The 26,969-nt window shown below is 49.2% G+C and overlaps 1 protein-coding gene across 2 annotated transcripts in view; it reads right to left on the bottom strand.

Moving 5' to 3' along the window:
• Ror2 (receptor tyrosine kinase like orphan receptor 2) overlaps positions 1-26,969 on the bottom strand; it is a 184,522-nt gene that overhangs the window by 25,892 nt on the left and 131,661 nt on the right. For both annotated transcript variants that reach the window (XR_013051658.1, XM_006976840.4), the window contains exon 2: positions 10,622-10,699. Coding sequence is in view for 1 of the 2 variants with exons in the window: in XM_006976840.4 (XP_006976902.2) it covers positions 10,622-10,699 (78 nt within the window). In the remaining variant the exon portion in view is untranslated. The remainder of the gene's footprint in view (positions 1-10,621; positions 10,700-26,969) is intronic.

Below are 26,969 nucleotides of genomic sequence, written 5' to 3' on the forward strand. Positions count from 1 at the left end.
GCTTGGGCACCTTCTGGGGAGTTCCTCAGCATGAGCTGGGCTCTCCTCGGCTGCCTGGCTGGGAATGCCACAGGACAGGAGCTCTTAGCTTTGTGTGAGAGGCTTGCACACAATGCCTCAGTGCTGTGGACCCTGTGGGTTCATTTCCTGGCTTGATATTAAGACTCCACACTCTTGATGAAGCGGGAGCGATGTATCTGTCTCCATAGCTGGAAAAAGATTTCTCAGGCCTGACGTGGAAATTCCTCTAGTTTATTAGAAGTTCACTTGATTTTTATCCTGATCCATCACTTCTCCTTCAAAGTAAACTTATGATATCCAGACCCGAAACATTACTGCGCTTATTCTCAGTTAGGAACTTCTAATCCTGTGCACTCTCTGCCATGACATCTGCCTTCTGGGGCAATTCCACCCCACAGCTTTGGCTCTGACATGCCTAAGTACTCTTCAGCCAGAGCACCCACGTCTTACTGGTGGCTCTCTTCTAAAGTCCCTAGGCAGGTCAAGTCTGCAGCATGGCCACAGGGTTGGCACCCCATTCTTCAACATGTGGCCAAACATGTGGCAGCGTCAGAATCTAATTTCCTGTCACAGGTCACTTAAACCAAAGGGCTCAGGAAAGTCAGGTTGTTCTCCAAGGCTGCAAATGTAGAGAGCTGCTTAGAGCTGGCGGCTTGCTTTTAATCCTTTCTCTTTCTGGCTCCTGGGCATCACTCCATCTTGCTTGTACATTTGCCAAAGCATTTACATCGTTTCCTAATATTTTACCAAGCACGTGTGTCGCTGACCCGAGAGAGCTGCCAAGTTAGCTTGCCCCCGCCCATCATCAATTCTCCTGAGGCCAGAAGTGAAGCTGGGGAGCAAGCTCCCCGGAGATTGTGCACAATATCCCTTCCCCTCGGGGTTGGATTTGCAGCCAGCCAGCTAACCTTTCAGCTTCATTTCTCTGACAGGCAAAATATGAGGCTTGCACAGATCATTTTCTAAGCTTTCCAACAGCTCCCAGAAATCCCCCAAACCTCTCTAGACGGCTGATCAGGTTAGAAGGAGCCAGGCAGCACTGACTGAGAATCCCACTGAAGTGGGCCTGCCTGGCACCGTGTACAGTTAGGAAAAGAAACTCCTACTTCCATTCATCCAGATGAGTCCCCCTTCTGCACAGAGGCAGCCTTAACTGGCCTGCAGGGGCTGAGCCCAAGCATTAACAGATCCCAGGGGCTAAAGGAGAATCCCATCACCAGGAAGCCACTTCCTTCTGCCCAATCGCACACAGATCAATGATTAATGATTTTTATAACCCAACCAACTGCCCCGAGAGTCACCAATGTTGTCAGATGACTTAGGAGCCCGAGGATTGGCTTCCTGACCAGGACAACCTGGTGTGGGAAGGAAATAAAGAAAGCCTTCTGTGCCTGGGGTCACAGGTCATGGGGTTTCAATGGGTGGGAAACAAAACAGACAGTTTCCTGGAGGGGCAAGTGAAAAGGAGACCCAGAGGGTTGCAGGAGGGATGTAAAGCTGCCAGTCCTGGAGGAAAATATTTACAGGTCAATAAACCAGCCAGAGGCCAGGGCAGGGGCCTGGGTTCAGGCTTCCCTGACGGAGCCGTCCAGGGTCGGCACAGAGTCACTAACGGGGAAACACCGGAGAAAGTAAGAAGACGAAGGAGGGTGTGGGGGGCAGGGAGAGCGCAGTCGGTGAGGTGCTTGAGGAAAGCATGAGGCAGAGCTCACTCGCCAAGCCCCAAACACCATGTGTGGTGCCATGTGCCTGTAGTCCCAGCACTGGGGAGGCGGAGCCTGGGTGATTCCAGGGGCTCACTGGCCAGCCAGCCAGACCAGTGAGATCCAGGGAAAGTGAGAGAGACTGTCCAAAACACACGGTAAGTGGTGTCCGAGGAACCAACACGGAGGTTTTCTTCTGGGCTCTACATGCACACACATACATGTGAATGTATACACCCCCCCCCGGGGCTTTGCATGCACAAATGTGCATATATAACCCCCACAAGTGCACCTGCACACACCTGAATGTGTAAACATGTAAACACACACACACACACACACACACACACACACACACACACACACACACGGTGGGGAGGGGGGGACGAACCTGAGAGATAGACAAACACAAGACTGTTTGAACCTTTAGACAGTGATCTGTATCCCTCAATAGTGTTTTACTGTTGTTGTTATTTATTTATTCATGTAGTGGGGTGGGGGTGAGTCTCTGGCCCAGGCTGATGGTGAATCATTTATGTAGCTTAGAATGACCCTGAATTTCTGTTCCTCCTGCCTCTACCTCCCAAGTGCTGGGATTGCAGGCATGGACCTTCCTATCCAATCTATGCAATTCTGGAGGTTGAACTCAGAACTCAGAGCATGCTGGGAAATGTTCTTCATCTAAACTATAGCCTGAGCCTACTCCCCAAATCCTACATAGCACTCTGACCCCAGGTAATGGTGGGTGCAGTCTTATCAGGCAGGCGTGGGGTCACCTGTGGATGCCCTCAACTTAAGACAGGCAGCGTGGGCTCCGAAGTCATGACCAGGGTCCCGCTAAGCAGGGGTGAAGCTGGACACAAACACAGAGCAAAGAAATCAGAAACCGGAACACTGCTGCCCCAAGATGAGACGTGCCAAGGGTCACCTGCAACTCCCAAAGCTCAGAGAGACAAGGCACAGAGTCACCCCGGGGCCTGAGAACTGTGAGAGAACTCAGCTGGGCTGTGAGGAGCTGTGTCCCAAGGTGTGGGGCTTTGTGACAAGACTTTGGCCTCTGTTCCGCTTCCCATCTTTGGTCCCTCAGGGCAGGGCCTGACGATCTGAAGATGAAGAAGAAGGAATATGGAGGGGAAGTGGCGCTACAAACACAGTTGACACCCACCTCCTCACGGAGGGACGGGAGCACACGCACAGGGACAGATGGACACGAACAGCTGCATGATGAGGAGCCCAATGGAGGAGGAAGAAGCACTGTGGTCTCTGTCTCCTGAGGTGACATCAGGAAAGACAGCGACTGTGGTGACCCCCCGCCCCCATCCAACGGAAGTTCCATTATTCTGGAGACAGTTCTGTCCACCAGACAGGAACTTTCCTCAATGTTTCTCATTAAGAGTCACCTGCCCAAGACACACTCATACAGGTGGACAGGAACCTCTTAACTATTGGCATGAGCACTTGGCCGGGCCTTCTGCGGAGTGTCACACTCTAAGGGGACAGCTAGCCCATGACAGTGTCAGAGACTAACAATCAGGGTGCAAATTCTGCAGAGTAACCTGGACCTTGGCGGGTACTGGGGGGACGCTCAGTTGGTAATTACCTGCTAGAAAAGCATGAACACCCAAGTTCTAGTCCCAGAACCCACATACAAAGCCCGACACAGCAGCACACAGCTGTAATCCCTGCTCTGGAGAAGTGACGACAGACAACCTCTGGGACTATCTGACCAGCCAGCTAGCCACACAGGCTACCTCCAGGACTATGGGACACTGCTTCTCAAAAATCAAGGCAGAAAGTCACAGAGAAGCTGAGGTTGACCTCCAGCTTCCATGAGCAACTGCACACGAAAGTGCACACACAGGTGAACCATATACAGCACACTCACAACAGAAAGAACCTGAAGCTTGGGAAGTCTTGGCGACCAGTCAGGGGTAGTTCTGTATGTGCGGTTCCCAGATCCTATCACAGAGTTGAACGTGGAGTCCATGTTCTCAGTGGTCACACAGGCTGCCTCTGCTTGTAGTCAGAATCCTATTTTCTTTTACACCTGGTTGGAATTGGGAACCTATACTCTATGCAAAATCTAGCAAACAATAATGTTCACAGACCTGCACAAATCCTACAAAGTCTGGAAGCACGTGGATCCTCAGGACCTACAAGAACCAGGAAAGCCACAGCCAACAAATCGTCTCCACGGCAAGCCAGTGTCTCAAGTTCTCTTGCTAAGGACATTTTGGTCCATCCCTGGCCTGGTCTGTTGCAGCAGTGAGGCAGTCCACCAAGCAGGGGGTGGATGGAGAGAGGACTTTCCTGCCTGCTATTTAGAATTCACCTGCTGTCCTTAAAACCACAGGTGAAGAAACTGAGTCAGAAACTCCCCTAGCCTGAGCATGGAAGCGAACGACTCTGCTAATATGAGCCAGAGACAGGAGGGCAACCCCTCCACCCCAGCCCTCTGTTCCCACAAACTGCCCCAAAGAACTGACGAATGGTGCATGAGCTGTGGGGTGCACGTTTATAGCATAGCCTTGCTACAGAGCATGGGTAGTTCCCAGGCTAAACAGAGGCTTTTGTAAGCAATGTCAAAACAAACAAGCAAACAAACAAAAACACCGAACATATCTATGCACGCAAGGACCATGTCTCACACAACTGGGAATATACAATCCAGACGAAACATCCATTCCAAGTGTAACCTGGGGCTGTCACTGGAGTCGTCAAGCTGGTTCAGTCCTGACAACGGCAGCACCTGCCATATGGAACCTCACAGAAAGCTTCTCATCTGCAAAATCACAGCGTCCTCAAGTCACGCTGTCATCTGCGCTGGCTCTGTGCTGTGCCTCCCCCATACCTTCCTTGTCTTTCTAAGCCCCCCACCCTACACTGACGACAACTGCTGTTTTCCATTAGCATCTTCAGAAGACGCGCTCAGGACACTCCCCCAGGCACAAAGCCCTGGACACCAAGTCCTTTATTTATTTTTTGCATATGTAAGTGTGTGTGGTGGTGTGTGTGTGTTCACATGTGTGTGTGCAGTGTGTGGGGACACCCGAGGTTGACCATCTGAGTTTGATCAGAAGGACACTGTGCTGGAAAGAGAGGACAGATTCCTGCAAATTATCCCGACTTCCACAACTGCGGCATGCCACACACGATCCCCCACTCCAAGAAAACGAATGCAATTTCAAAAATCAAAAGCAAAATCCAGTATAGGTACATAAATGACTAGAATAAGAGACAGCACTTAGAACTTTCTAACAGGACTGCACTATCCACCCTGCACATATATAGCCTCGCCTACCAAGTCATCACTGAAGACGCAGAACGGATGCCACAGCCAGAGGTTAGAGAGAGGGCACAGTGAAATACAGTCTTCTGGACAAAATGTGGCCATCACACTCATGACCAGAAAGGCTCTAGTTACCTGCTCAAGACCTGTTCTAGATCAAGCCAGGCAAACCTCCAGGCCAGATGAGGCAAATGACCCCCAGGCCCCACCCCTGACTCAGGACCTGCTGGCAGCTGACAGTTGGGGGGGGGGGGGAATCACTCTGTGTTGAAGACGTGGCCACTGGTTGGAGTCACATGCTCTAGTGATGGCCCCACATCCATGTTCATATGGTTGACGCTAACCAGACTTAGAGGGTTATTTTTTTAAAAAAATGACATTATATTAGGAGAGGATGACATGGGGGAAGTAGGAGGAGAAAAGGGGGGTGTATATAATCATGTTTCACTGTATACATGTATGAAATTTTCAATAAAGAAATAATTAGGAATACAGAAGAAAACCAGTGTTCATAACCCCGAGAATCCTAAAGCTTCTCGGGTCCATCGTTGTTATGGTGACTACTGCTTTTCTTAATTTTGATGCAGGAAGGAAGGGCTTTCTTTTTCCATGGCGGAATGGCTGGCAGCGCTGTTTTGAGGAACCGTGCGACTCTTGGAAGGTGGCGGCTAGCCGAAGACACTGTGGTGGTGGGGAGATTGCCAGAGCAACGCAACCAGCTGCCTCACATGCCAGTCCCACCACTGTGCTTTCCCAGGCTGAGCCTGAGCAAAGCCTGAGCCAAAACAGAGCCTTGCTCCCTCCGGTGGTGTCTGGTCAGGTGTTTGACCGCGGCAATGACCGAGTACCAAATGCAAGTGTTGGAGACAGAAAGTGAGGTTCCACACCGGTTACGGCCAGCTGGACCGGCCCACTTCTTGTCATGACTTACAAGGAGCTGTTATGAGGAATGGCGACACCTACCTGTCCAGTGCAAGACACTGGCTGGGCCTGAGTTTTGTCCTCACTCCCTGACAATGCTGCTGGCTGGCTGGCGGCTGCATTTCAACCGTGGACATTACTGATCTCTCGGAATCAAACACTGGTCTCTGTTAGACCTCAACATAGTGAGCTTGTCTCTTGTTTGGGGATTTGGGGCTTGATTTTTTACTTATTTTATTCTTTGGTGGGACATCTTTCAATCCTTTGTCCTGAGGGAGCACAGCCAGGTAAGACCCTACATCTGAGATCACATGTTTCTGATCAAATATTCAGAACAGAATTGCTGGTGCCTGCTGTGTGCGGCCACAGTGACAGCACAGAAGACAGAAATCAAACAATAAAGGGTTTCATGTCAGCCAGCACAAAGCTGAAAGAAGCAGAGATGGGACATTGAGAGTGGAGAAGATTTAATACCTGCAGCAGGCGAGGAGAGCATGGGCACCACGCAGAAGGTAATGTCTGTCTTCCTTGGACACAGAAGGCACAGGGATTTTATCCAGGGAGCTTTGACATATTCATAGATGGGCGGGTCCATTTGTGAGCATGCTCAGTGGAGGAGGACATGACCCTCCTGAGCATGTGCAGTTTAAAACCATGGTGCTCATGCTTAGAAGATTTGTGATGGAAATAGCTGTGGACACACTCAGGTTGAACAGTAATATTGACACCAAAAAACGGCAGAAGGGACATGTTAAAGGGGCACTGATACAGGAGTCTGCCACAGACGGTGCCTGCGTGGCTTTGTGGCTGACAGTACCACAGTGGACATTGAGGCTAGCATTGCCACCACCGGGGCTCACAGGGGCTGTTTGAGGTATGAGCAGCCATTTCGACTAGACTTCACATTCAAAACCAATAGTGATCTGTGACTACAACCCTCACCGAAACTAAGGGCCAACTGCAGTTCAAACACTACCAGAAAGTACTTAGTGAAAAAGAGCAGAGAATACTGAACATCATAGTTTGTGTCTACCAGGCCTGGTCTCCTTGTTCCTCTGAGCGGGCCTTTCAGGAATAATCAGCCAGCTCTGAATACCAGTCTGCATGGTTTCTGTTCTATTTTGTTCCCTCATGAGAGAAGAGGGCGTGGTGTCAAGGAGTGATCCCTAGCTCAAGACAGTGGCCTCACCCACTTCACTGGGCCAGCGTCACTGCTGAAGTGTGATGGTGAATGATTATTCTCATGCTGGAACTCTTTCTCTGCACGAGCCTCTGTGCTTGCAGGGGACAGACGGAGGGCAGGTGGTACCAACTGTCCTGCCCACTCTCCAGACTTCTTTCTGCTCTTGCGGGACATGCTGTGTTAATAAATGTTCTGTCTGGCGGGTCCAAGCTTCTGCCTGGCTACTGGATGTGAACCAGATGGAAGAGTACCAGCAGAAATGCTAAGCACTAGATTCCTTAAAATGAGGGTCACAGCTCACCTCCAAGCTTCTTTACAGTAAGACCTCTCATAGGCTGATAAAACTTTCCCTCTTTGCCCAGTTATGAAACACTTAGTCCCAAAGACTCAAGAATTTCAAGTGGGAAATGCAGAGTCCAGGTTTTCCTTGGGTCTCTACAAGTCATTCTGAGAGGCATGGTGTCCCCTCTCTCTAAATTGCTGCTGCATTCACACTTGGTGACGTGGAGACATCTATTCTCTGTTACTCATCCCAGTGTTCTCTGCTCTGAAGTGTTCTTTCCACACCCCCACAAGGAAAGGCTATAGCTTGGGTCACGGAGCACATTAACCTTCTGTGGTAGTTTGAACGTATTTGGCCCCCATAAGCTCAGAGTAAGAGGTACTATTAGGAGGTGTGGCCTTGTGGAGGAAGTGTGGATGACACAGGCCTTTAATCCAGACCTTGAGGCTGGAGGGCACATCTTTAATCTGGGCCACACCTTCTGTTGAAGTGTGTCATGGTGGGGGGGCGGGCTTTGTGCTCTTCTTCTCAAGCTTCACTCAGTGTGACAGTCAGTCGACTTCCTGTTGCCTGCAAGATGTAGAACACTGGCTATTTCTCCAGCACCATGCCTGCCTGCATGCCGCCATGCTCCCTGCCATGATGGACTGAACCTCTGAACTGTAAATGAGCCCCTACAATTAAATGTTTTCCTCTATAAGTGTTGCTGTGGTCATGGTGTCTCCTCACAGCAATAAAAACTTAACTAAGACACCTTCCTTATAAAAACAAGAGGCCAATTCGACGAACTGGTATGGATGAATAAGAGCCATGTGTCAGGCGGTGTGGGGGTCTGGTTAAGCTACAGTAACCAAGATGCTATCTATCCTTTTCAGAGACCACACAAGGCTGAGGATGCATTTCAGTGGCAGAGCACACACTACACACGCAGAGGTCTCTAGTTCAGTTCTGAGCACACGTAGACGTTATTAGTGTGTGTTTATCCATGTACAACAACAACACCACACACACACACACACACACACACACACACACACACACACACACACACAGAAGCAGGCATTCCCAGTGAAGTCAAAGTGACTCCGAAGGACAGTTTGGAGAAAGGAGTCTGGGACACTGCAGAGTCTGGGACCAGCTCTTGGCAGAAATAACTTTGTTACTTCAATCTGGAGCAGGGTTGGATTCAGCACAGAAAACAAGAACCGGGCTGAGGAGATGCTGTTCCTGTCTCACAGAATCTTCAGGCTGAGAAAAGTGCCTGGGTACAGTAAGAGAGAAAAACAGCATGGAAAATCCCTGATGCATTCAGAGCCTACAGAGCTGTGTGCTGGGGGTGGAGGATGAGGAGCCCCACTGTCCTGAGACGAAGGCCTCTGAGGAGGGGTTCAGACTAATCACATGATTGGTTTGCCATGGTTTTCTCTGGCGCTAGTGACCAAACACAAGGTTTTGTGTGTGCCAAGCACACACTCTATCACTGAAATATACCCTCTCTGCAAGTTTTGTTTAAGTTTTTTTGGAAACATGCTGCTCAGGCTTGGCTCAAGTAACCTTCCTGCCTCATCCTCCAAACTATCTGAGACCACAGCCACATGGTACTCCACCTACAAAAACCCTCTTGCAGTTACTTTCAAATTTTATGTGTATGGATGTTTTGCCCACAAGTGTCAGAAGAGGCCAGAAGAGGGCGTTAGACCCCCTGGACCTGGAGTCCCCTGTAGGAACAGCCAGTGCTCTCAACCACTGAGTCATCTCTCCAGCCACAACAACTCTTCTTTTAATAGAAATTTTATGTCATGCCTCATTCCTTGAAATGTTTAATCTTTTAATTTCCCCTACAGAATCTTCTTTTCTTCTTTTATTAGTGCTGTTAATCAAACTCAGGCCTAACAGTCTAGACACACACTTTACCACAAACCTACGTACCTAGCCTTCCCCTTCCCCTCTTGGCTTTCAGAACTACAAGCAAATGAATTCCTGGCATCATGCCTGCCCTGTCTGTGGGATTCTGGCATGGCAGCCACAGTGACTGAGATACCTATGAATACATGGTGAGAATCTATGAATTAAAAAAGGCATCACTCCCCCAAGGCCGTCTTCTAACCTAACCCCCCAAGGGGCAACTAAGTCTAAGGATGTTTGGAAAAGGCATATGGAAACCTACTATTTTATAACATATATAAAACATACTTTTTTTCATATAGAAGAGCTTAATTGAACTCACCTTACATGGGGGTTTATGCTCACCCCAGAAGGCATAGATTGTCAAACAAATAGGCCAGTACCAGGGACATCTCCCTGTAAGTTGCTGGTCAGAAATCCTGGAGGTCCCCAAAATAATTCAGGCAACCACCATTGCTCTTGGTCACCCACCAGAACTTGATAGTAAGTAAGACCCTATTGCTCAAGATCACACACACACACACACACAGAGAGAGAGAGAGAGAGAGAGAGAGAGAGAGAGAGAGAGAGAGAGAGAGAGAGAGAGAGAGAGAACATGGAGAAATTAAGTCGGCATTGTACAGGAAGCTTCTTCCCTGCAGGCCAGCACTTTTAGTACTGAAAGGTGTTATGCAGGTGGCTGAGGGAAAGGGAGTCAGTCTTCAACAGTCTTACCCAGCTGTGACCCCTGTAAACTGCAATAATATCCGGTACGGCAATAGATGCCCGTGGGTGTAGTAGCGGCATGGGTGTCCTGGGCGTAGCCAACTGCTTTCTGCAAATCTGGCCCAGAAGCCATGGGTGGGGAGCTCATGGGCCTCAGGGGTGAACCTAGAATTTGCTAAGTGGACATAGTATCAAATTGCCCTCTAAATTCCTACCTCTCTACTCCCTGATTGGTGGTGGTTAACACAGAGACACAAAGCTGGTCCACGTGCAGAGAATATGTGACGTGGCCACAGATGAAGCATCTGCATCACACCTGTGAGGCCTGTGCTTGGTTGTCAACTTGACTGCATCTGAAATGAACTGAAACCCAAGCAGGTGGGTCCACCTGCAGGACTGATGGTGAACTGAATCATTTGAAGTAGGAAGACCCCAATAAATAAATAAACCAGACTTCAGGTCGGGATCTCATCTGCCCAGCAATGGAGCAGCCCCAGACCAGGGGACCCTATCATCTGCTTAATCAGGCAGGTCCAGGCCCTAGTGACAAGGGCAGAGCAACCACCCCATAATATTCTGTAACCACAAGGGCAGCTGCCCTTCTGTCTTACCTTTCAGAGTGGGAAGTGGGCTGTCCGGTCCATCAAGTTGTCCCAAGGTGTCAATCGCATCTGAATCCTCCACCTCACCTGGAGAGAAGAGCACACACACACACACACATGAAACATGGCTTTCCACCAGGGTAAACGCTGTGAGCGCAGGTCTGCCCAGCATCAGCCAAGGCAGGGGAAGAAGATGCCATGGCAATCGCTTTTGGCTTTCATAGAATCAGACTCTCCACCGTTACAAAAGTGGTTTTGAGTTTAACCCCAAGAACAGCCACAGAACAATAGGACTTAGAGGGAAGCCCTCTACGTCACCAGGGAGAAGAGGAAATGAGTGAACAAAGAAAGGCAGGGACCGGTTATCGAAATGAAGGGTTCTGAGCTAATTTGCATGGAGAGTCCAGGTAATTAAGAGAAAAATCCAGAGGCTTCCCTTCTTTTCATCATCCTGGGCCTCAAACTCACTATGTAGCCAGAGAGCCTTGAACTCTTGATTCTCCTGCCTCTACCTCCCAGGTGCTAGGGTGACAGGTGTCTGTCACCACACCAGGCTCTGAGAATTAAAACTTTCTTAAGCGACCCCTCCCTTCCACATCCCCAGACCTAGTGTGATGGTCTTAATGCTGTAAATGACAGAAATGTGTTCTTCTTTATAAGGGCAGTAGAGTGTCACCTCTGAGAGGGCAACCATCTACCCCAGAAAGCACAGAACATGCTCGTGGGAACCGCCACCCAATGCGCCTGAACACTAAGGACAAGTGTAGATTCAGTTTGTCTGGACTGAACCCTTATCTCCACACACAAACAGGAAGGGGCTCAGTGCTACTCAGTCAGGGGGAGGGGCAGATGCACTACCGAACCAAGAAGCTCTCACATAGCCCCCCAATTCCCAAATGCCCCCCCCAACCCATCATGCTTACTTCCAGCCTTTACCCAGGATCCGGGACTCAACAGGGTCCTGATGGCTGAGGGTAAGAAATGGTGAGGTTTGGGGTGACTCGCACTTTCTATTCAGTCCTGAATTTAAAGCATTAAAGAGTACAGATCAGCCAACATACCCGTCTAAAGGGGGTGGGGGGGGCTGTGACACCATGGTGTTGTAGGTGACCTTTGAGAACACTGTTGTAAGTCGGACAGGCCAGGCATAAAAGGAGGAATCCAGTGTGATTACACTCATCTGAGGTCCCCAGGGCTGCTAGAGTTATGGAAGCAAGGGAGAATGGTGGATGCCAGGTACTGGAGTTACAGAAACGGGGATCCAGTATTTAGTAGAGACACAATTTCAGTTTAGGAAGAGGAAAATCGTCCTGGAGAGATGGTGGTGTCCGCATGACGCTGAATGTAGCCAACACTATCGTAGCACAGTAAGAATGGTAAAACTGGTCCCTTTCGCTTTATGTATACTGACTGCAATTCAAGATCGTCTCTCTGCAATGTTCTGAATGAGAAACGTCCCCACGGGCTCAACAGCTGAACCCCTGGTCTCCAGCAAGTGGTGCTGCATAGGAAAGTCGTGGAAACTTTAGGGGGGCAGCCTTGCTGAAGGAAACAGTCTATAGCCCTGTTCCGTCCTCAGTTTGCTTTACATCCTTCCTGCTGGCGGTTAAGGATGTGAGTGCTTGGCTTCCTGCTCTGGCCACCTGCGGCCATGCCTCCCCTATCCCACCTCCTTGCCATTATGGACTCTCCTTCTGAACCGTGAGCCAAAATCAACTCTTTCTTCTGTAAGGTGCATCTGGTCATGGTGCTTGATCACAGCAACAAAAAGTAATTATTACAATGTCAAAGCTTGTAGTTTGGTGTTGGGTGATTTCTGGTTTGTATGGGAACCAAGAACTATATAAACAGCTTCACTTCCAAGACCTTGTAGGAGGAAGCTTTGCCTGGTGGAATAAAGGTCCGGCTATGACTGAGGCAGAGCCGGGGGACCAGGTTCTTCAGCTTGTCACACTAAGGAAATGGTGGCTCACTTATGCTTGAGGCACAAGTCTCTTAAGTGGGTTCTTTCATCTCGCTGTTGGGAAGATGGCCTCCACATCACAAGGCTTCCAAAATCCATGCCAAACCGTGGTGCCCTTGGCTTCTGTCTCCTTCCCACAAACATGGCAGACTTGTGTCACTTTCTAATTGTCTGCCCTTCACCCCTGGTTAGACTCACATACAAACCATTTTTCATAAAGTATTTTCAGCCCAGTCTTGGGAACTAATGTCTTTCTTCTTTAAACCTCCCCCAAAAACCCTACACATGCCTGGGGGCAATCAGGTGTACCTCCCTGGACCAACAGCAGGCCCTCTGATCTCACAACAGCTAGAGCCCAGCAGGTGCTGAGGGAGGGAGGAAGGACCAGTAGTGTTACTATTAAAACCAAGATGGGGCGGCTGGAGAGATGGACCCTTAAGCACTTTATCAGTTGAGCCGAATTCAATCCCCAGAATCCACACTTACTGTTTAAAAAAAAAAAAAAAAAAAAAAACCATTCTCAGAAGCCCATGTCCCATTTCTACTGTACTTATGTAACAAGTAATTTATCTATTTATTTATTTTAAAAAAAGGCTTGGTAGAGCACTTGTAGTCCCCATGCTGGAGTGTCGGGGACAGGCAGGTCGCTGGGGCTTGCTAGCCTGCCAGTTTTGCTTACTTAGGGAGTTCCAGGCGAGTGAGAGACCCTGTTGTAAACATCAAGGTGGAGAGCACCTGAGGAAGAGGTGATGGCCAAGGTTCGTTCACGGGCTTCCACATGCGTGCACCCACAAACATGCATGCATTAGTACAGACATAGTTTTTTAAAAAGGCGAAAGTGGAAACTACATTAAGGCTGTAGGTCTGCCCAAGGACTGCACTCGAGCTTGAAGTTTCTGACTGGCACACTCCGCAAGCTGTCACTCAGCACTGTGTAAGTGTCAAGAGACGGCATGAAATCAAACACACTGGCACTGTGTACACACACAATGAAAGAGGCATAAAAGTCATTAACTTCTTAGAAATCCACAAATGGTGGGAAACAGTCAAAGAAATCTCCACCCTGACGCAAAAGTAAGGACTGGAGCCCAGTTCCACTGTCGGGGTGGGGAGTCCCAGCTTCTACTTGGTCAGCTTTGGATGGGGAAACGGAGATGTGCTCCTGTGTGGATGCCACCTGCAGAGTGGTGGCATGTGAGTGCAAAGTCGCAGCTGGCATGCAAGGCTGGCATCTCTGGGACTGTTTTGCCCTTAGCTTGTACACCGAGGTTTTGACTCTTGTCCCTTTCGACCTCGTGTGCTATGCCAATGAGGACATCTGAACAAATAAATGTATCACTCACATAATTAGAAAACCAGGTGCTGGGCCTCGCATGCTGAATATGGACATCCCCCTCCCCCAACACACAAAGCTCTGGGACTCAGATGTGAGAGGGTCCCGGGGTTCTGTCTCCTCTGCAGCGGCAAGTAGCCAGTATTTCAGGGCATCCAGACCCTAGGATCCTCACAGCATCATCCATTTCAGCAAACTGGACTCTTCTATTGTTTTCTAATGGAAAAAAAAGGGAAAGCCTTCATGTTTTGAAAATTAAAATCCACATAAAATTCAGGCCTGGAGAAATGTCCGCACTCAAGGCATTGCGGCCTCCTGAACCTGATAAGCAAACTGAGATAGGGAAGGAGGTAAACTGGAAGATGGGAAGAAGTGTGATCAGGGCCCAAGGAGGCCTTTCCTGGCCTCAAAAGGGGGCTGAGTGTGATATGAAGGAAACACCAAATGAACACATAAGAACAGCGCCCATACTCTACTCCATGCCCAAACTAGTACTGAGCTATCTGGTATTGTTGCTAATTTAAATAGCTTTAAAATGTTTCTAGAGTCAATGCCCATCAAGTGATTCTTTTCGACTAAGACATGTCATACACACTAAAAGGTGGCTCACCTGATGCCTCAGAATGCCCACATACAAAAGGCATGGCAAGTGGGTATGACAGACACTCCAGATGTCTCCAGGATGCCAAGTGTGAGCTGACAAGGTGTCAGAGTCCACAGCTGGACAGGCGGCTAGATTTCCTAACAGCAGGATGGGGTTGCCCAGCAGCTGGAACTTGGAGAACACATGTCACCTATGCCTCTTCCCCCCACCCCCTCTGCCCCGTGACCACTTAACAGGCTCTGCTCATGGCTTAATAGCTTTCTGTCAACTGGGCACAATGACCCGTACTAGTCACTATTGCTGGCCCAGTTTAGCTGGTGGTTGGTCAGAGTCCTTGTGCCCAGTAAGTGTTCCCAGGTGCCCATCCTGAGTACAACAATCTCCCTTTGTTTTCAGTTTTGAGCTCTGCAGTTTGAGTCACCTGTAACCAACAGGGCACAAAAATATTACACAAACATTCCACACATAAGTCTTTCATACGTCTTAAGTTGGGTGCAGCTGTGACCAGTGTGATGCCATCTTGAGCTATCACAAAGAAATCATCCCTGTGTCCACACAGTGTGACCTCCCCGCCATCAGTAAGCTATGGAGGAGTTACCATACTGTCTGCCTTTGTAACACTCTATATCACAGTGCCTTCCTTGTTCCCATCACTGTATCTCACCATGTAGACATACCATCTTTTATCAACACCAGAAGGGTGGCTACAAATGAGATAACATGTGAGAAGAGAGACCCTTCACACAGTTCTACTCTACTAGAGTAATCATTATAGCTGCCCATCTTATTTTCAGTTGCTGGTATTAATCTCTCACTGTACCTAGCTTATAAACTGAATGTTTTTACAAGTGTATGTGCATGGGGACAATCGTGTTCTACAAAAGAGCCTGGTACCATCTGCAGTTTCAGGCATCCCTTGGGGTCTTGGAAGGTATCCTCCAAGGATAAGGGAGATGTGTGTAGGAGAAACTGGTTGGTTTTTACATCAAAAGCCATGTGGGTTTGTGCTGTGCAAAGACTCTGTCCCCAGCCAACTGGCAAGGTTGTGAAGCATGGCCTGTGCCCGTTACTTGAGTGGACATAACGGGTAGGGTGATGTATTGGTTAGGTCACTTACTGTTAGAACAAAAATACCAACTTAAAGCAACTTAAAGAAAAAGGGGTTTTAGTTCGGTTTGGAAGTGCAGTCCATCATGGAGGAAGAAGGAATAATGGCAGAATCCTGGTCCAGCTGGCCACATGGCATCAGTCTTGAAGACAGTGCTTATCTTTTTACTCAGTACAGAAACACAAGTCATGGGATGGTGTCACCCACATGCAGAATGTGCCTTCACACCTCAGTTAACCAAGTCTGAAAACTCTCATACATTAGAACTGGAGATACACTCAGCAGGTAAGAGCTCTTGTTCCTTTTACAGAAAACTCAGGTTCAATTCCCAGTGCCCACATGGTGGCTCATAACTTCCCGTAATCTAGTTCCAGGGGAATCCACACTCTTCTGATCTCAGATATCAGGCACACATGTGGCACATATACAGAACACCCTCTTCTGGCTTCTGAGGGTACCTGCACTCATGTCACATACCCGCACACAAGAACACACATACATATACACACAACTTTGGACCTTTTCTTTTCTTTTTTCTTTTTTTTCAAGAGTAATGTATCAGCCAGGCATTATGACTCTGACATTCCAGCACTTTGGAGGCTAAGGCAAGGCTGCTGGGAGGTCTAGCCCAGACCAGGTTGCATAATGAGACCCCATCTCAAAAGAAGCCCTAAACCCAACCAAACAAATAGAACAACATATCCATATTGTATTGTGTGGCAAATGCACCACGCTAATATAAATGAATAGGGGACTGGGAGGGTCAGGTGAGCAGGATATGGGTGTTACACATTCCCTCATTGTTCCAACCTCGCAGGGCACAAAGAGCTGTCTAAAGCATCCTGGCTCCCAACATCTTATATGCTCCATGGTAGCATCCCTGGGAGATGATCCAAGCATGAACCTAGTAAGCAAAACATGACCCAGACGTGTGGGTTTCATGTGTTACTGGCTGATTCACGGGGCATTCCAACAAAAACGTTGACAGAAAATACTCAGGGGACTGCTGAGGGTTTTAGTTGAACCCCACCCCACCTGCCACTGGCTAGGTGGCAGCAGTTTGGGGGCAGCAACCTGTGGCATATTCTGGGAAACACATTAACAATGGATGTCCTCTGTATTCAGGGCTGGATAAATCACTGTCTCTGTGACAACCAAGGGAGAGGGCTCTGTGTCACCACGGAGGCTGCCTGTGGCAGAGAGTGCCACACGGGGTATGCAGTAGCTGGAAGCCTGCTCAAATGTGTGTGCATTCTGAATAAATGAACACTGCCTCCTGGTCAAGCAGCGCTCCTTTGCAAGCCTTCCTTCAACGTGGCCTCTCGTGTGGCACTTTGATTGACAGCATCAATGAGAGATTCTCAGGCTCCTTTTTTCAGAGCATCTAGCTCTCATTAAGGGCAGAGAGAGAATGAGGCAAGAATCTGCTAATGAGGTTCAGCCTATCCCCTTGGACTTGAATCCATGGTGCTAGTCCAGTTCTGATTGGTGCTTCTTTTCAGCACATTTTGCTGTCAGACTTTTCATCTATGACTCTCTTTACCTGGTGATCTGAGTCAGTGTGCTCGCTGTGACGTGATTAGCAGACCGCACACACTTCAAAGCTGCCTCCTTTTAATTAGTGAAGGGGTTTGTTCTCCAAGGCTTGATGCTCTTGGATCTGATGCCCATGAAAAGGTAATTTCTAAGATGTGAGAAAGGAGTCGGTACAGAGACCGGAGTGCCGCATTCCAGCGAGCCTCTTGGAGAGCCTTGGATAGGTCTTATGAAGAGCTAGGCTGTGTGGAAATGCAGACAGTGTAGCCACCTGCCAGCCTGTACAGAAACACTAGTCACATGTGGCAAAATGACGCTATCTCAACAACGGCAAAAATCAAGAATCCCAGAATACGTACAGTGCTGGAAATGTAAGAGTTAAGAGGAAAGAAATTACCACCTAGAATGAGCAAGGTCCAAAGTCTCGAGACGGTGGGTGGCGAGGGACTGTGTTTCCAGGAACACTTATTAAGTGTGACACCGTGAGTTTTCACTGCCAGCTGGAAGCCCACACAGCACTGGCGGTGGGCTGTCAGTATCTAATGGTAATGGTCTTAACGGTTTGTAATGTTTTATTTTCATTATGTCTAACTTTAAGTTGGGTAAATATTAGCCTCTGCTTCTATATTCCTTAAAGGGTTGCTTACCTCTGCTTTAGAAATATGATACGAAATTCAGCAACCTGAAGATAGAATAACCAGTGTCTCTCGCTGGCCTGACCTTGGCTTTGATCCCACTTCTACAGCAAACATACCAAAATCTCAACAAGTCCACACACCAGCTCAAATCCCTTGAATATTGCTTTCATAATGCTTTTTCTACCTTCTGCCTCTCACAGCTCTGAGCCCCCCAACAAAAGCCTACTGTCAGGGGTCCAGCGAATATTTGGCTGAAGGGAGAGAGGCCCTGAGAGCTGCTGAATTGGGGCCTTTCATGAACTTTCTCTTTTTCTGACACGATGGTTTCTGGCAGTTAGAGGCAGGGGATTGGCCAGGCATGCCCTACCATATACTTAGGGAAGGTGTGTGTGACTCCACCCTTCTCAGGGACATGGGCTCTGGGGCCTGCTTTCTGTATGGTGGCTTTCCACACCAGAATGAACAGGAGAAGAGCAAACAGGAATGCCAGCAGACTATTCTGAGTGCCCTGTTTTCTCAGAAAAGTCTTTTGAAAATGAGTCACTGCCATCAACTTCCCACTTCGAATCTCAGGGAAATTTTAATTAAAGATGGAGAAAGACATTAAAAAAAACAAACAAAAGCCTGAAAATCAAGTAACTAAACTGTCTTGTCCCATGGAAAGAACATTCCTTTATTTGCTTAATGGAGTCCTTTAAGGCCCAGATGATAGGTGAACTCCAGCGAGGGTCGATTGAGGGCATCAGGCTTGACAGGGCTTCAGCATATACAGGCCGTGACCTGATTCTAGAAACACTCAAGGGGTGAACATCTGACATCATCAAAGGCAGCAGTTTCAACTTTACAAATTACTGCTACTACTACTACTACTGTGACAAGGTTTCACTATATAGCCTGGGCTGGCCTGAAACTTGGTATGTAGACCAGTAGACTAGGCTGGCCTCCAACTCAGAGATCCACCTACCTATGCCTCCCAAGTGCTAGGATTAAAGACATGTTCTACCACATTCAGCAGCAATGAGTTTTTAAAAGTAGTTCCTGTAGGGGTTGGAGAGATGGTTTAGCAGTTAAGAGCATGTGTTCCTCTTGTGGAGAACCCAAGCATAGTTCTCAGCACCCACATGGGTGGCTTACAACTGCCTGTACCTCACATATGCAGAGACCCTATCTGCAAATCTAAGATCAAGTTCAGAGACCCAGAAGTGAGGATCCACCAACACAGATATTCCATGCTGATGCAATTCAGACTGAAATGCATTGTTATTTATCCCCACTACATTACTGGAGCTGAGTTCTTGGACTCAGAAATGGCAGGACCAAGACAAGACCTGAAAGGCTTTACTAGGACAGTCCACCCAAGCTCCATCTCTATGAAGCTCTGACCAAGAAAAGCACGCCAGGAAGGCAACTCCCTGAACAGGGGATGAGGGGTACCTTATATGGGCAGAATTCCCACTCCCTGTTATCTCAAGCAAACGAGGCATTCAACCTTGCAGAGGTCAGGTCCTGACTGCTTCAGTCTGAACTCCGTGGTGGCAAGGCAGGGCCAGGGCCAGGGCAGCGCCTGCTCGGCTTAAGATTCGCAGGGTCTGGCAGAGCCTCTGGAGCTGGCCCCAACTTGACCCTGACTGGCATCCACGTGCGAAGGGCCGCTGACGTTCTAATTCCGGCTTGCATACGAGCCGTCAGCTCCCACTTAGGTCCTTGTTTGGAGTTGCCTTGGGGAAGAGAAACAGGTATGATTCCTGTGCGGCTCCCTTTCAGCACCTTATCATTTTATTTCCCTTTGGGGTGGTCCCAACTGTCTCAGAGGAGGTCTTTATAATACTAATGTTGGCTTCGAGCGACTTAGATGACGGACAGGCTTGGGCGGACAGAGAAGCCTCCGTATCCCAGGAGGCAGGGCAGTCCTTGCAACTGATTGGCTCGCTGGCCACCAGCACCTGCTGGGGACAGAAACACCTTCACCCTATCTTTGGATGCCAGCTTCTTACAGAAGTATGTCACTGCCAGAAAGTCGAGCCCCCACCAGCCAGCAGTTGGGGCAGGTGTGACCCCAGCTCCTCCGTTGGCACTCCCAGCAGGAGTCGGGCATCGCCACCTGCCCCAGTTTTGTGCCCAAGTGAATTCCTCATCCCTCTCTCCCTGCCTGGCATTCCTTTTTCTCCTAATATTTATATGACTGGCGTTCCACGCTGCAGAGCAGCATGCCAGGTCCATGGGCACTGTGTGGGGCCCAGTCTGGCATGGCCACCCTGGCCATGTTTGGTAACGGCCTGTTGGACATTTGAGCAGGCTATGCTTCTCCATTTATGCACGAGGTCTCCACAGGCTCCTGCACCGACCTGCCTCAGTCTCCCTCCCTGTTCTCTTCCCCAGTCCTCCACACAGCCTTGACCCTCGGATGACTCACTCTAAGTGACATTAAGATGCTGCAATCCCCAAAGTTAACTTCACAGGCTGAACTGCTCCCCCCCCAAAGGCAGGCGATCACCATAGCCTGCTCCCTCCTCCACGTGCGTGTCTGAGAGAGAAGTCACACTTGGCATGTCCACACACGAATCTGGCCTCCTCTCCAAGCCTGTTCCCAAGCAGCTCTCTGGCTTTCTAGACCTGAACTCTGCTCTACTCCCAGCTAAAGCCCCAGACACTGAAGTTATCTCTGACTCCTTTTCCCTCAAATGCAGCACCCAATGTGCTTTGCTCCGTCTCCCGAATGCTTCCAGAGCCCATCCCTTTACCCGGATAATGCCAGGTTCCAGCTACTCTCCTTTCTGCAGGATTTCACAAAAACTGCCTCCAGCAAGGCCTCTGGACCAAATCTCTCAAGAGGTCTCCAGAGGGTGTCCCCTGGAGAATCTTGCCTGGGCAGAATCCCGAGGAAGTGCTCCTTCTTTGTGAGATGCTGGGGTGGCTGGTAATTAGGTGAGAGTGCACACTGTGCTAACACCCCACAATATACAGGAACCCTTAAATATATAAACAACACTATGTACAATGTGTAACAAGTTTAAAAAAGGCTACAATACCACTTCCTAGAGCAAGGCCTTCTCTGATCCTATTCAAAACAACCAACATTCCGGTTCCCATGTACACATCCTAACAACTCTAGAGGCCTCCCTGGTTCATTCCATTCCTTGATACTTTCTTTTTTCTGAGACAGGACATTTGTCAGGGTAGCCTGGACATCACTAAGTAGCCAAGGATGATGACCTTGAACTTGTGATCTCCCTTCACCTCCCCAGTGCCGGAATTACAGGTGTGAACCACCACACCCACTTTATGTGGTGCTAGGGCTAGGTAAGCATTTTACTGACTGAGCTACAGTCCCGGCCCTTCCTTGACACTTTGAAGCGGCTGTTTATCTGCTTAGCTCCCGTCTCCCCTTTGAAGCAGTAAGAGTGTCTGTGTGTTTGCTCATTGGTAACAGCCTTGGTGGACACTTGGGTAGTCACTGCCTCTCCATTTATGCACGAGGTCTCCACAGGCTCCCGCACCGAGCTGCCTCAGTCTCCGAGTCCTCCACACAGACTTGACCCTGGGATGACTCACTCTAAGTGACATTAAGATACTGCAATCCCACTGTGGTGCTCCTTCAGTGAATGACTGGACTCAATGTCTCCAGCATCTTCTCATCTATATGAGAGTTAAAGCCAGAGCCCTGTACACGTACACACACACACACACACACACACACACACACACACACACACACACACACACAGACCAATTACCTCTGCCCTGGCCCTGGCTGCACACTCATCAGTCTCTCAGCGGCAGCCTGCCTCCTCCCCTTGGGCTCTACAGTCACTCTTCCTTCGGCCTAAGACGAGACTTTAGATACCCAGGAGGACACCAGGCATCCATAGTCTCCTCCTTCCTCCTCACGATCTTAGCCCATTCTGGCCACTTTGTTTCATATGATTTGGCCCATTCACAGCTTTACTGACATTGTGTGCAGGGTGTGTGTGTGTGTGTGTGTACAGGTGTGCACAGCACATGCATCTGTTTACCTCTGTCTTGTATCAGATAAAGCTAAACTTCAGAGGGCAGTGTGTGATCTGGGAACTGCCAGTTAACCCCAGTCACCGAGGCAACAGCTAGCTGACAGATAAGCTTGCCCTAGTGACGATGGGTCCCGTGACAGCAACTTTTACAAGTCTCTGAGCTGGGGCCAGAGAGTTGCTTTAGCAGATAAAAGCACCGTGTGAAAGAAAGCTCGAGACCTGAGTTCCAGCCCCAGACCCCATGTGAAGGCCGGACGTGGCAGCCCACACTTGACCTGGTGGTTTGCACCTGTGATCCCAGCACTCCTACTGCAAGATGGGAGGCGGAGACAGAATCTCCAGCACACTCAGGAGCCAGACAGACTGAGTGTGCAGTGACGTTCAGCGGCGGAGGCAACATGAGAGACCCTGCCTCAACCACGAGGAAGACAAGAAATCCCAGTCATTCCCGGACCTCCACACTTACTGCCTGGCATATATCTGCCCTCAATACATGTATGAGATAGATGGATAAAGAGGTAGATTAAAAAAATAAATAAATAAAGCCATGGGTACCAGTGAGATGGCTCAGCAGGTAAAGGTACCTGTCACCAAGCCTGACAACCGAAGTTTGATTCCCAGAAACCGCATGGTGGAGGTGTTCTTACACAGGAATAACAGCGTGATAGTATTCATCCAGTTTTATTCATGTTCTCTAGCAATTAAAAGGGAGGAAAATTCTCAAATACAACAGGAAGCAACAGAGAACAAACTTTATTAAAAATGGAGAATCAGGCATGAGTGTGAGTGTGGGCACACACACACACAAAGACAGACAGACAGAGACAGAGACAGAGATAGACAGACAGACAGACAGACAGAGACAAGGGAACATAGAAAAAGATGCCCCGCAAAGTAGGAAGAGGATCCAGAAACCAAAATCTGAATTCCCCAGGAGGGTCTGGGAATTTTGAGTGTTTTGGTAACAGGGCAGGCCCCCTTGCCCTAATTTTGGATCAGTCAACTTGAATGAAGAAAGGGGAGTAGAAAGCAGGCCGCAGCCTCAGGCAAACATGCTCACGACCAACCCTGACTATGTCTGACCAATCTGGACTCCTTGGCCGAAAGAAGCCTCTGCTGGGGAGAGAAAAGCTCACCAGGTCGTTGTCTCTGGTCAGGAAGGTGATGAAGTTACAAATTGGACATCCTTTTTATTTATCACCGGCCCCTTCACCCGTGTTTGTGCCTGCCAGGGGTCTGTCTGTCTAGCTTCCCTCAAAAGGAGATGGAGAGAACCAACTGCCCTACGCTGTCCACTGACTTCAACAGCCATGGCGCTCTCTCATCCTCACCTACACACTAAGTAAGTAAGTAGCGTTTCCGGTTTGTTTTTGTTTTGGGGTTTGTTCGTTTGTTTTAATTAAACCACTACCGCCAACAAAACGCTTCTGAGGCTCTACGCGGAATCTGAAGTCAGCATTCACATGCACACCAAGTGTGGTGTAGCGACTACAAGCTGTGTCCCTCCTCTTCCCATCATGCATCCCTCAGGCCTCGCGTCTGCGGAAGGCGTTGACTTGTGCACTGCCCTCTGGTCTGTGGTTCCCCACTCCTCGGCGGTCCTGCCTGCCAAGGCACCAAGGCCTCTCTGAAGAGTATGCACCCGGACCTCCCACCACAGACAACTGCAAATGAGTAACAAGAAGCGTTGCCACTTCAAACTCGGCCAGATCCCCCCTCATCCACGGAACACACTGGCTGCAGACGCGCCAAGCATGTCCCGCACCTCTGAGGCAGACGCCACATGCCAGTGGCAGCATGCTGCAGATGGCTTCCAGCACAGAGGGAGGACGGGAGGACTTTACCTCCCCGCCCCCTTCAACAACAAAAGCACACAGAAAACCATGAAACGCAACCATTTTATACCCCAGGGCCACAGAAGTAGAGAACCCCAATCCAAGAGAACCCTCTGCGTTTCAGTAGGCTGACAGGCATGTGTGGCCTGACACAGGCGGTTACCAGCAGCCCTTCTCCCCAGCCTCAGAAACAGCCCTGAAACCCAAGGCTCATCTGCAACACCCCACGGCACCCAACATTTCATGTTTGGACTTTTAACATTTGGGGCTCCCTCTAGATCTGACCAGCTGGGGTACTTAGGGTTAGCTTGAAGAATGGGCGATATTAGCCAATAAAACAACTTCAGGGTTAACCTCAGGGCCCCATGCTGTGGCTCCAAATGCAGGAGAGATGAGTGTGGTCCAGAATTTAAAGGGAAATCCTAAGAGTTTGGTGAAGGACACTGGCCCATTCGAACATGTGGCTCTGGGAGGCCCTGCCCTTCTCCCCATCCCCTCTGCCTTGCTAAAAACCGTTAGGTCACATTCCTAACGCCAGCCACCAAGTCTCTTCCCTTATTTGGCCACTCCTTCCTCCTGAGGCTGACTACTAAAGTCCAGCTATCTAAGAAGTCCATCAACCAAAAGTCCCCTTTGGTTCAACTAATTAACATGCACAATTAAAATTAAACACCTCACCCTACAATGGGGTTTCTCCTCGTACCTCTATAAACTGCCATTTTCCTATGTGCCACATCTGTCTCCTCTCTATCCAGAGGCAGTCCTTTGTTCCGTCCCCCCCCCCCCCCCCCGACAAATACCTTTACGCCATATCCCTTGTTCTCTTCCCCTTCTCCCTCATCCTCTATCTCCTGCCTTTGTCTCTTATCCCTGGCCTCTGTCCCTCTGGGGTACATAAATCTCCTTTGTGCTGAGAACTTGGTCTTGGGGTGTCTTGAGCTGATTTCGAGTTTCCAGGGATGTGAAGAACATAAAAAACTCCAACATTTGTGGGACAGGAGAGACGGGTATCAAGCTAAGACCATTTGTGTATACAGCAGACACCTAGGAGAGAAAGCAGCCCCCCACTGGGATCAGGTGACTGTCAGCCTGTGCTGCACCATCAGGATGGAGATGTGAGGCTGTCCTGTAACCTGAAGGTCTCATGCAGATCCTCTGAGACTCGAGGCCTGTGAAGAAATCTGACCAACAACCAGCTAACCAGACAGTGACACAGATTAAGATATGGCCCCGAGGAATCAGGGCCTAAAAATAAAAAGAACTTGCAATGTATCCAGCAAGCAGTTCAGTGGTCATGCATTAGTCAATACAGAAACCGCAAGACTAGGGAAAGAAGGATGTTTATCACAGACCGAGAGACCAGCTCCCAGGCTGCTCCAGGGTAGCAAAAAGAAGACCTTAGAGTATCGAGGTTTAGGAAAAATTCTGATTTGAGGGCTAGACCTTTTCTATCTGAGGGGAAAATAAAGAAACACAGATGCTTTCTGAGGGTAACTTTCTCTTCATCTTGAAAAATCTCTCTTCACACTTCCTAATTAGCTCTTCATTTCTTCTCATTCTCTGCTTAGCAGCTGCTCTAATTCACCTTCCCTGCCTCCACATCTCTACAACTTCTCTCTCTCTCTCTCTCTCTCTCTCTCTCTCTCTCTCTCTCTCTCTCTCTCCACCTCTGCTGCCCTGCTCTCCTTTGCTGTTCCTCCTCAGCTCCTCTCTCTACCTCTCTACATCCTCCTGCTCTGTCCCACAGCCAATGTCTGGACAATTATAAGTTACATTTTCAGGGTCCTACCCATTCTCAAAACACAGGGTAAGTCATGTAGTTTCTCTTAGGCTAGCAATGTCACAGTGACCCATGCACGTAGCTCTAAGGTGAGGGGTCCCGGACATTAAACAATTGGCTGGACCTTGAGTGGTCAGGGTACGTGCAGAAAGGGAGCTACTGCAAGGACTGTGTCTTGATGTAAACAGCCTGGCCTTGATTTAGCAACAGACAACACCTGGCAATTAGTCTTTGTGTATTCTTTGTAGGGGCAGCTAGTCTGTTTTGGACTAGGTCTAAGGTCTTTGCAAAATGTGTTAAATGCTGTCTTTGAGACTGAGAATCCTATCTCAGTCTGAGTAATGTAAAAAATTCCAGTATTATTTCTATACATCAAAATTATATAGCTTAAACAGAAATCATCTTCCTGAACATCCACAGCTATATGTGTGCCCAAAGATGTAAAAAGATACCACCAAAGGGCTGTGGAAAGCACCCCACAGCTGTTCTTATTAAGGAGGCATATCAGTGGCACCCAAGAAAATTACAGACAGAAAACAACTGGTTTCCACAGCCAGTGACCCCACGGCTTTGCCTGATGGGGCTCCCATCAGGGAGTTACACATCTGGTGGGTCGACTTGTCCAACACTAGTTGTCACCTGCTGTATACTCCCATGGCCCTCAGCAGATGTCAAAAATGAAATGTGGCAAGAAAAGCAGGCCTCACAAAGTCAGAAAACAAGCAAAAGCGAAAAAAGGACCAACAGCAAACTCGGAAGGACTGGAGGACTGCCTACCAAACTACTGCAAAGCGACATCGGTAAACACAGTGTACCAGGATGGATGGGAGGGAGGGCGGGAGGGAAGGAGGGAGGGAAGGGGAGGGAGGGAGTGGAGGGAGGGAGGAAGGGGGAGGGAGGGGGGGAGGGAGGGAGGGAGGGAGTGAAGGGAGGGAGGGAGGGGGAGGGAGGGGGGGAGGGAGGGAGGGAGTGAAGGGAGGGAGGGAGGGAGTGGAGGGAGGGGGGGGAGGGAGGGAGTGGAGGGAGGGAGGGAGGAAAGGAAGGGGGAGGGAGGGAGTGGAGGGAGGGAGGGAGGAAAGGAAGGGGGAGGGAGGGAGGGGGAGAAGAGACAAGAGGGGAAGGAAGAAGAGAGAACAGAAAGGCCAATCAGAAGAGAAGATGGCTGAGTAAGCCAAGACTTTGACTAAAAGACTTTGAGTCATTGAACGCATTCCGTTGAAGGGTCCCTAAGAAGCCACAGGGAAACACAAGAGGTCTTCTTCCCTGACGGAGGCTGGATCAAAGGGAGGGAATAAATCATAGGAAACTGAGTTCAAGGACAGATCTGAAACTTACCAGCTAAGACAATGACAATTAGAACAGACAGAAGAAAGAAAGAACTAGAGACCAGGCCGGGTGAAGATTGTCCAGTGAGAGGAAAAAGAAAACAGAAGAAAGAAGCAAACTCACCACAGCCTCAGAGACCACAAGGCACTACCAAACACCAGTGCCGGGGAGCAGAGGCAACCAAGATGGGCCATGCGTGCTGGCCTGCTCCCGTAGTCCAAGAACCC

Source organism: Peromyscus maniculatus, chromosome 5 (genome assembly GCF_049852395.1).
Source record: "Peromyscus maniculatus bairdii isolate BWxNUB_F1_BW_parent chromosome 5, HU_Pman_BW_mat_3.1, whole genome shotgun sequence".
Lineage (NCBI taxonomy): Eukaryota > Metazoa > Chordata > Mammalia > Rodentia > Cricetidae > Peromyscus > Peromyscus maniculatus.